At 54.4% G+C, this 11,143-nt stretch overlaps 1 protein-coding gene across 1 annotated transcript; it reads right to left on the reverse strand.

The window, feature by feature from the left end:
* Positions 1–8,073: 8,073 nt before the first annotated feature.
* On the reverse strand, positions 8,074–9,151 carry MIND_00403200 (uncharacterized protein; the record flags this gene model as incomplete). The annotated part of the gene is made up of 4 exons (XM_037360857.1): positions 8,074–8,283; positions 8,375–8,460; positions 8,506–8,600; positions 8,655–9,151. The coding sequence occupies 4 exons, from the start codon at positions 9,149–9,151 to the stop codon at positions 8,074–8,076; spliced, it is 888 nt and encodes a 295-aa protein (XP_037223742.1).
* Positions 9,152–11,143: the final 1,992 nt, after the last annotated feature.

The raw sequence follows: 11,143 nt of genomic DNA on the forward strand, positions 1-11,143 counted from the left end.
TAAGCACAGCTGGTAGAAGAACTTCAAAATGGGAGTCGGTGGTGGTGCGATAGTGCCGACGCAGAGAGAACATCTAGTCATCTCATTGCCGACACCCGCCTGGCACCCCATTATGTCAACAGCAGCCCCGCGTTCGACGATTCGCCGAAATTGTACGCCATACTCGTCTCAGGTCTGGATGTTTGGCGAGCGGGGTATCATACCCCGATGCTCGACGGCCATGGTACGCCCACAAGTCTATCATTGGTTCCCGTCGTTCAAGTTGACAATATTGATTAGGACAACGTTGGAAAGTAGATGGCTTCTCTCTCCGAGTCTTAGGGAAAGCGCATGCTGCCAGAGACCACTTTGAGAGATTCCGTAAGGGAGATGTACCGCAACCGTGACCGCTCCAGTTCGTGCGATTGCGGCAGGCAGGGGAGTGCAATGCGGAGGAGAGAAGGTATTTATCAATGTTGCTCTTGAAGTTGCTGACCTGTTATCGACAGCAGTCGAGCCCGCCGTTGGCTTGTTTGTGTTTATGCCGGATCTGTCCTCAGCTGGGACAAAGGGCATCGTCTTTGCTGCAGCACTAAAGGTGAGTCTTTCCCTCTGAACAAGCAAGCGCGTGCTTACCATTCCGAGTAGATTTGCCATTGTGTTGTTGCATGCGGCTGTCGCAGGCCCGGGGTCGACTTTCATCGCCAATGAAGAGTTGCTCGCCATTGGTTCAACTGGAGACAAAAGCTGACGCTTGCCAATAGTGAGTTGCGAGTACTGCTGCTCATTCAATGGAGATATTTGACCACATTCCCACCTGCACCATTCCGAGTCCCGTTCCTACCCACTGATCAGACCTCGGATCGACACACCAGTCCACACGAGCCGTGGGCTTCAGAAGTCCCCAGATGTGAGTGTCGTCGTCTAGAATGCTGACCGGTGGCTCGTTTAGTGCGTGTCAGCGGGTTCTGAGCGAGTATAGGGGCGCGGAGGGCGGGAGAGCTGAATGGGAGAGGGAGCGGCGGTGGGGCCGTTGTTTTGCGAGATTTAAGCCCAGAATAGGGCGAAACGGGCGTGTACAACGAGGGCGGAGGCTGGGATAAGGTAAGGTACAACGAGGGAGGGGGCTGGGGATGGTGGGAAGGAGGACTATAGGCCAGTTGGCTGGAGTCGAGGGCGTGATTTTGCGGACGATGCACAGAGGAGCACACGAACGTGTGCGCAGAACGGTGATGGTGTCGAAATGGGTGAGCGGATGCAGAGTGAAGAAAGGGTGCCAACAAGAACGTTAACTGTTGGTTGAGGGACAAACTTGAATGAAGGATGCAAAGGCAGCACCAGTGAGTCACGAAACAATTATTTCAGGTGTATAACGTAGCTAGGGTAAAGAGCACGGAATTTTTCCGGTTCTTGCTGTGCAAATAATCGAGCTGTCTTGTATTCTACTCCGTCAACCTCACAACCCCAGCCCAAAGGGTCTTTTTTTGTTCGTTTGGCGGGCGGCGCCTTAGCGACTTCAATGGGCATCGATCGCTTGCTTGGAATAGTTGCTCGTTTTGGACACCGAGCAGTGGAACTTGAGCCTGAAGCTGGCCCTAAGGCATCCACATGGATCGGCAATGGTTCCGAGCTGGAGCCAGTATCGACCATCGTCTCAGGCTGTAACTAGATGTCAGGGGAAACCCTGATGCCGTCACTTGATCCCATCAAGCGCCGCGTCTCCGCTCGCGTCTCCACGTCTCCGCTCGTGTTTCCGTGTCTCCACACCCTGACGCTCTCCCTCCACTGCCCGCACCACATCCCACATCCAGTAATCCCTAGTCTTCGACTTCCCTGGCCACCCCTTTCCGGGAGCCTCTCCGGAGTCACCATCAGGGATCACTAATGCCATCGGAGACCTCTCCGGATGTGGATGCACCACTTCCCTCTAGACCTTGAGCCTATGGCCTGCCAGCCTCTCTGGGCTGTCACTTATCAAGGTCTCCCTACGATCTCTACCTGCTGGACCTCTTAGGTGTCTCCAACCTATGTCAGCGTTCAGGCTTACGTTCGGATGGCTGAGCCTCGCCATGGCTCCGCTTCCCACTCCGCCACCACGGCCCCCCGTCATCGGGTCTCCCTTTGGGTGAGGCCTACTGCCGTTAAGGCTCGTGCCTACCGCAGCGCCCCAGGCTGCACGCCCTCACACCCACCTCTCTGGAGACGTCCGGGGACGTCTCCGAGTGACCCTCCTGTCGCTACCCTCCAGTGGTCATGGCTGGCCGCCATTCCCATTGGTCCTCTCCGACACTCCCCGGCCCTTGGGCTAGACCAGACTCCTTCCCTTTCCGCTCCACGCCTTCCCTCTCCGGTTTCCGGCCGTCACGTCACGCTCACACACCCGGAGTCGATTCCGATTCCGGTTCCGATTCCGGTTCCGATTCCGGTTGTCACGGTCACGGTCACAAGCGGAGACGCTCATAGGCAGCTTGGACCTCCCGAAGCCCTTCTTAGGCCTTCTAAGGATGCCTGGGCTCCTCCCTTGGCATCACGGTCCCAAACCTGCCTCTCCGGAGCTTCGAGGGCTACTCGACACTCACCTAGGGTCCATTAGCGACACCTGACTTCTCCCATGCATCGTCCGTCGCTATGCAGTCACTCTATCATTACTCCGGTCACTAGTATATAGTAGTGCACCTGAGCAGAGGGCTCCTTGGCTTGTTCTCTAAGGATTCCCCCTCTGCTCAGGTGAGTCTGTAGCGTCCCTTCCTGTTGTAGTAGTTCACTAAGGATTCCCCCTCTGCTCAGGACTCTGATTTCAAGCCTCGCGAGGTTGCCCTTACACTAGACTTTCAATATTGAGTGACGGAGAAGGGCTGCAGCTCACCAGTTGCTCAACGACTTCCACATTGTCAGCAGAAGCTACATCGGAGTCATCTGGTATTGTTAGATTGGGCTCAATGGACGGCGAAGCTACAATCTCGTTGGCAAGCAACATGGTTGAATTGCGACAAGGAACTGTCACTCGGCCTGAGGAGTTGGACTTTTCCAAAAGTCAACTTATCAATTACAATGAGTAGTCGTACACAAACCTTAACTTCGGCCTTCGACTGTTGAAGGTGTTCTTTGGCCTCTGTGAGCTCCGTTCGTAGCTGACGTACACGTTCGGTAGCGGTAACTGAGGGTGAAGACTGAAAGGCGTGTTAGTGATAAAAATAGTTCGGGTTCGGGTGTAGGCAGACCTTGGCAGCCGCTTTTGCCTCTTCTAACTCGCGTGACAACTTATGAACTGAGTCAGAAAACAGTTGGACCCGTCGGTCAGCTTCTCGGCCCTGCCGAGAGCGGTCGGCGCGCCGTACGATCAGCATAGCGGTGGGACGACATTGTTACGCTCATTCCGGAGATCGCCAGTGTCACTAGCCTGTTGCAAGTGGGCCTCTGTCGAGATGTCTAACTTCTCGTATCTGTTAAAAGTCAATCAACAGGGCTGAACAATCCGGGACTACGCACTTAATCATCGATTCCACAGGCGTCATGTCAATGCCAGTTTGAACGTTGTTCCACTTATGTTGGCCTTCACCGATGTTGGTTGACGATGGAAGCGAATTCCAGTCACCAGTGGGAAAATACGCACTGCAGTTATGGGATGCAAGCCAACCGTTGATCTCAAACATATGAAATTTACCCTTGACAGGTTTGAAGCTAGTGTCAAAGTCCAATGCCCGCAGATCATGGACATGACGCAGCAGCGCGTGATGTGCCCCGAAGCACCCTCTATGGCTAGATCTATGCATAAAATGCTGGTGAGGTCCACAGAAAGCTATCCATAAGATATGGGTGTTCCACCAGAGACCTCTAAGTGAGACTTGTGACAGAAATTGTGACAGGAGATCAAAACTGATATTACACAACAGGATTGACAGATATCACTTATGTAATATCATATATAATATCCTTAAGTCCTATTTCTTCAGGCCGATGACCCGGTATGTAGTTAGGGGGACTGTGTGATAGGGAAAAGAGATTATCATCCTAATTGGGATGAAATTGATGGATCTCTATATAGCCATCAGAATCACTGATGCCAATCAAAAATGGTTCCACATCAAGGTATATATCTAGATGCCATCACTTCATCACTGATAACCCTCTCAGGTAGTCTAATAATAATAAATTCAAGGCCTGTTATATATTACAAATAGCTGGACCCATATCTTATGCATAATATTCCCTGGACACCACCCATATCTTATGCATAGATCTGACTATAGGAGCTGCCCGAAGATGAGCCGCGAACCGCTGTGAGAGACCATACCATGGATGTAGCGAGACTTTGGATCATCAAGAGCTTGTTGACGTGCCACATAGGTTGCGATTTCTGCCAGCGAGCTCAGATTATATTCTGGAAATAATATGAAGCGAACCTTCTGCGGTGGTGCCAACATCATGGGTCAGTGACGTCTCAGATCGTACTTCGAGCAAAAGTCGCTGCTTGAGTTTGACATTGATAAGACTTGGATGATATTCGCTTGGCGTGGTGCCCAGGATTGCCAATGTCGAAGGCACTGAGAGTTAATTGAGAAAGCAGGACAGACGAGACAAATATAGTCTCACCAGTTTCAACGCGAGATACTGTCGCACCCAGTCCATATGCTTGTCCCACCTCTTTGTATTTCTCGCCGACCGTACACGGACATTTTGACCCAATCGGGCAGACATGTTTGTGTGGCTTTTCCGGATCGGGAACGACAATGAAGCACCGAACCAAGTCTTGAAACTTGGTCTCGTCGCGGTATGATAGCTCGACAGGGCAATAGATGGTGAGCTTTGCCATGCATGGTACGTGGTACAACATCGCGGTAAAGGGCTTGCCGTCTCTGAAATGATTGAAGTCTACAAGGTATCGATCAATAGTACGCAAGAAAGATGGGCAACATACCACATTCTCGACAGTTCCCAGAGAACCCTCGTAAACTACACACCATCGCACACTTTTCCTCGTAATCCTCATCCTCTAAGACTTTCTCATCGTTCCGCCGCATGCAGAATCTTGTCGTCAACCTCACCGGGAATTGGCGCGGACGAGTGGACTGAGCCTATGCTAACAGGTGCGCTACTATTATTACATTGCAGTCCATAGATTTTGCCATGCACACGCTGCAAGGATACTGGTCAGAACTTGTGAGTGCAAACCGGAGATATTACCTGCTTAAGCGCCGAAACGGTGCTCACAGTCCCTTTGCAACGAGTCCCATCAGCAAGAATAGCATGACAGTATACATGTTCCAACGAACGCGAAAAACTAGCAAATTTGTTGAGAAATAATTCGTGAAAGAGACAGGAAAAGCGGAAGCTACCTGACGGCTCGGCCAACCTCAGTATCATCTTGCTGTTCGTGTTGTCGAAGAGTTGCCTGAATGAGACGGGTACGGGGATTGGGGGTCAAGGTCGCGCTGCTCCTTGTTGATGAAACTCGGGTCCAGCGCTTCACATGCCATCACGCCTCCACAGATTGGTGTTGCCCGTCGATTTCGGGGTGTGGGAAGTCGGACGGGATGCCATGGACGCGTTCAAGTCGATATATTGTTTTGTGGCTGGTCAGCTTGAGACCCTGCGGGAATTCGACATATTCGGAGTGGATTCCTTCGTCGAGCCAAACCCGGTCCGAGGGCTTCCAGTCAAGCTCGAAGATATTGCCGCAGGTGAATGGATCGACTGCCGCCGGCCGCTTTCCACGGCCACGAGCACGTCTCGTGGGGCGGGCCTGATGATCAGGTGGGAGCGGAGAGGGAATACTGCCAGGGGAATAAGAGAGAACAAAGGCACACAACAGTCATACCTCAAGCCGTGAGTAGGCATGATAGGCGGCTCGTACGCTGGTGGGCTGCTTGATCTGCGGGATGTGAGATGGTTCCGGGGAACAGACAAAACACACCTTGTTGATGATGCAAAAGTGGACGCACAATCCCAGTCAAAGGGGTCAGTCGACGACCAGCGGGATATGGTGCTTGCTCTGATATTGGTCGATACAAAGGAAATCAAAACAGCGCATCACGCACCTATCATAGAAAAGCTCCATCGATTGGGTGTGCGTGGAGGAAGACAAATCCTGTTCAAAAGCTGCAAACCTGTGTTGCACCAGCTGGTCAGTAACATGAGAAATGCAAAAGCGGCTGCGCACCGGTTATCCAGATGCCCGGGCGTCATTAGCGTTCGTCCAGCCGTCGAAAACGAGGGATAGGGTTCGGCCCCGGTGTAGGCATCAGCTGGTCCAGATTGGAACAGCGGAGCAAACCGCAAATCAGGGAATTGGGGTGGAGACGCGTCCATTGGTCCGGGAAACGTGTGCTCCAGGCCAATGGAGCTTGACAGCAACTGCCATTGCTCCCTACATACACGGTCAGGTGGTAAGAACACGTTAGACACTGAATGACTCTTGCACCACGGTATGCCACGTTCAGCTCCGTTGACAGTTCCCATCCAAGAAGCGTCGCCATTCCATCTGGATGGATCCTCGTAGTTGCCGTACATCCTACAGGAGAGCGGAAAACTCTGCCATAAAGAAATGAGTAAGGGCGGGAAAGCACGTCAGTAAGACCATACCTGGCTGGATACACGCGAGCGTCGTCGTCGACGACGGCGAGAATGTGGGGGACGAGATGGAGGAAAGAAGCAAAAAAGAATGACAGCTGTCGTCACCGTGGTGTGACAACAGCTGTCAGTTGTCACTTTAGTGTGATGCGGACAACCTCACGAAGATCATGGAGATAACCGACCGGGGATCTGCCCGTTGCCCAACCTCACGAGCCGTGCCATCAACCTCACGAGCCGTGCCATCAACCGCACGAAGATCAGCCTGCCCACATCCACACGACTACAGATACAACCCTGTCATTTGGCAAGCAAGCACGTCAGTGCATATCTACATCGCTGATATCAAACTAAGCTATCAGACATTCCACTTACTTCAAAATTGTGGTTTAGCATCCAGAAGTTCTCCCAGAAGTGAGTTAATCTGCCTGAGGCTTGCCTGATGCCCGTAAAGCATCAGGCAGCCTGATGCCTTGGGACATGCCTCTGGTGTGACCTGTACCCAGGCCCGTTGTAACTTGTACCACCCCTAATAGGTATGAGAGCATACAAACCAGCCCTGTGTACTGTCCCAGCCCTATAACATTCCCAAAGTTGTTGTCTTATTCTCAGGGGACAGCATGTTCAGCACATGGCCCGGGCATAGACATGGGGATATGAAGACGGTGATTTTTTTTAGTCCCTGCTGCCTTGAACCTTGCTGAGTGATTCATTAATCTTTGCTGGGCCTGCAAGCCACAGCTTTTACTGTAGTAATTTATTCAATTCAGCAGTCACGCGTCACCCTCCGGCGCCAAAAAAATTTGGCGTGTCACGGGCTTACAGCCCGGATGCCAAATGTCGAGAAGCCATCAGACCTTAAATTTTTTCTTGCAGGCTAAATTCGCCCAGGATTTTCAGCAGTCACACAAGATTCCGCTCTTGGGCGCTTCCCGGATGCAGCCAACTCCATCATCCATGTATACTAGTACACATTCATAACCACTGGCATTACAGTACATACTTAGTCCTACATTCCCGACCCCAACCCGGGCCGTCCAACGCAAACCCTATGCGACCATCGACACGACGAACAGCCGAATCCCGACACGATACGTTTCTTTCATGGTCTTCCCCCCGTCCGCGCGGTCCTTTCCGCGGACGATCGCGGTTTTCCCTCAACTGATCCAACCCAGTTTCGCAGAACCGCCAAAGCAACTCGTGACCACACATGGCCACCGTGTGCCGGCGTCCTCAGGCTGCGCGCCAAAAGTCAAAAGTCAAAAGGGTCAGAAAACTCACGCTCATGGGCGCCGGGCCGCCGCGAACGGCCGCGGTCCGCGTCCCCGGCGGAGAGATCCCGCGCTACTAGCAGGCGCTCCCGAATGGACTCGGAGCCCGGTGACGCTGCTAAAATGTTAGTACTTCCTGCGCGGAAACGCGAAAGGACCGATTTGCCACGCATGCGGCATACACATTAGACGGTACAATAAGTGGGTACATTTTTTTCCGAAACAAACCGTTGTAAGTTGTAACCCTACGCCGCTACGCGACCATCGACACCACAAACAGCCGATACGTCTTCTCCCCGTCCCCGTCCCCTTCTTTGCCAGTGCCCGCGGCCGCGAGGGGCGGCGCGGCGAAGCGGACGGTGCGCGGCGTGTGGAGGCCGGGGACGGGCTTGTCGCTCTGCCCGCTGAGGCGCGACTGCCCGCGCATGAGGATGACTTCCAGGGACCGCGCGTGGAAGAAGTGCTGCGGGGCGTCAGCGCCGGCAACGGGCGGGATGAAAGGGAGGGAGGAGGGGACGGAAGAGGGGGGGGGGAAGGGAGAAGGAGGGACGCACGTGGTTCCACTTGTCGACGAGCAGCGCGACGAGCGCGGCCTTCTTGCCCTGCATGTGGTGCCGCAGCGCGCTCGCGATGGCGGCGTCTAGGGCCGTGAGCACGGGGTACTACTGGGAGGGGGGCGGCGCACTGATGACGGGCAGCATCGACAGGATCGGCACGCGGTACGCGTTCTGGCGGTCCCTCTCCGTGAGGCGCGCGGCGGTCCTGAGCTCATCAAGGAACCTGCAGAAACACTCAGTTAAACTCATGACAGCATCATGGTGGCGGACGACGCACTCGCGCCAGTCCCCCTCGCCGACGTCGTGCACGCTGAACGGGTGCGGGCTCTGGCCCGACGGCGGGGGGATCACGGGGAAGCCGCGCTTGAGCGAGTTGCCCTCCGCGAGCAGGAACATCGGCGCGAACGCCGCGGGCGCCACCGCCGCGCGCGGGCGCGTGAGCGACGCGGGCTGCGCCGGCCCGACGACGGTGACGGGGTGCAGGTTCAGCGCCGAGTGGGAGTGCGAGTGGGAATGGGAATGGGCGGGGGAATGCGGGGAGAGGGGCAGGTGGCCGTCGCTCGCGGCGGGCGGGGCGCTCCGCCACGCCGGGCTGAGCGTCGAGTACTCGGAGGCAGGGGAGAGCGACGAGGCGGCGCCCGGGTACGTCGCCCACGAGCGCACGGTCGCCGACGGGTACGGCGAGCCCGGGGCGAACTGCGCCGCTGTGCCCGTCCCGCCACCCTCGCCCTTCTCGCCGTGCGCGTCGCCGTCGTCTTCGGGGAGGAGGATCATCGCCTGAGGCAAGGGGCGAATGCCACGCCCCACCGTGACCCTCGAGGCGGTGTGGGGCGGTGCACCGTGCACTGCGGAGGAAGACAGCCTGAGGAAGGTGATCGCGTCGGGGAGATTAGCCGACCGTGCGAGCGCCGCCCTGCACGGCGTTCCCACGCGCTTCCGGCATGGCACGGAGAACGAAGCGGATACAAGTAACAAACGTGACGCGCCGTCCCTCCTTCGCAAGACGCCGGTTCGATCCTGTCGTGGAACCCTTCCTTTTTGCCTACACCAACTGCTAGCGCTAGCGCTCCCAGCGGATGCAGCGCCCGATCGGAAGTCTGCACTACCGGATTTCCACACATACATACTCGACAACCGCAGTCTCCCCTGTCAAAGCCCTCCACCCACCACTGCCAGCCCCGTGTGGCATCTGGCCGGTCCCACCTCACAGCACAGTCCACATTATGATCCCACGAGACACTGTGTTCAGCGCACAGCACAGGCATAAGGAACAGACTGCTAAGTTTCCTCCTAGTTTTTTTTTACTGACTCGGCAATGCAAAACATCAATCATTTCAAAGGAATATCACTGATATCATTCTTTCAACATGTTGACAACTGCAATATCATCCTTTTGCTATCCTCGTAATGGTCTAAACTGAATATCTATCATTTACAAGGACACCAAAAGGACTCGCGCGAGCCTCCTGAAAACTTTTGATTTGCAGGGATTGTCTGCTTAACCTGGGCATCTCCAGTGTCCTCCCTTCCGCATCAGGCTCCCCAGAGTTACAGTCAGTGTCAAACGTGGGCTGATAGACCCCGTCTGAGCCACTGGGAGCTCTAAACTGGTTTTTCCCACACACCCAGATCTTCAAAAGCTGCTTCCAAGTGGCCATTACAAGCTGCGTGGCACAACGACGGGCTGTGAGAACAGGCCTCTGCGCCCGGCCCGGATACCCGGCCTCGGCAGTGGTCTCCGGTGGTTCGAAACCGTCAGAGACTTTGGCACAGAGGGCAGCGACAGCCGGCTGTTGCTGATGTGCCCAAACACACAACAGGCCTCGCCAACATCTTTGATGCACCAGCCCTGTGAACTGGCTAGTCTGTCCCGGCCTTATATACCAGCCCAATCGATCATCTGAGGAGACACCGTGTTCGGCGCACAGCGTGGGCATATGTCGATTGCATTAGTTTCCTTTTAAGCTTTTTGCAGCTTCTGCCAATGTCTGCGCAGGGCAACACAAAACAGCGTGGCAGCTGTTCTGCATCCTCTGCCACCCGCTCCAGCATGTGCTGGCTCCTCTGCAGTCTCATCCTGCACAAATGTTACGCCAACCCTTCTTGATGCTTCCATCCAGTATGCTTTACACTGCTCTGGCCGGCCTGCCCTGTGCCAGACCCCAGACTCTTGGGCCTGGGAAAAAGGACTGTATCAGCCACAAGTTCGACCAATAAGAGACCACCGAAGCCCTGTGCACCGGAATTGTCCTCGCCTCAGCATAATGCATTGATGATTGGAAAGGTGTCTTCCGGCAACACTGTGTTCTATACACAGCACAGGCATGACTGGACCCCCTGGATCTTTATTTCTTGGTGGCACCCTCTCCCAGTAAGAATGTCTGGGAGCACTAGTCCCAGTGTGACCCCAGCCTTCAGCTAAAATGTGCATCAGCCAGATAAGACACTGCAATCCTGCCCTCTCTATTCCCATCAGGCAGAGATATGACAACTGCGTACTGATGAAATATGACATGACAAACTGTTTGCTCTACTGTTTGCAGTTGCACACACAATACAGCCAGATGGACAGCCACCAGACATTATAATATTCTTCTGTATATAGTCTCTGTGAGGAGCTGTCACATCATATGCTCCCCTTACCCATATCAGCACCCTCATATGCTATTTCTGAATGATTGGGCTCCTTAGACAGAAAAAGTCCTAACCTTGCGTGCCCTCACCAAACCATAACTTAATAGACATATTGTTATATCCCGTGCATCT

The sequence above is a fragment of the Mycena indigotica genome (assembly GCF_014461135.1).
Source record: "Mycena indigotica strain 171206Taipei chromosome Unknown Mind.scaff0003, whole genome shotgun sequence".
Classification (NCBI taxonomy): Eukaryota; Fungi; Basidiomycota; class Agaricomycetes; order Agaricales; family Mycenaceae; genus Mycena; species Mycena indigotica.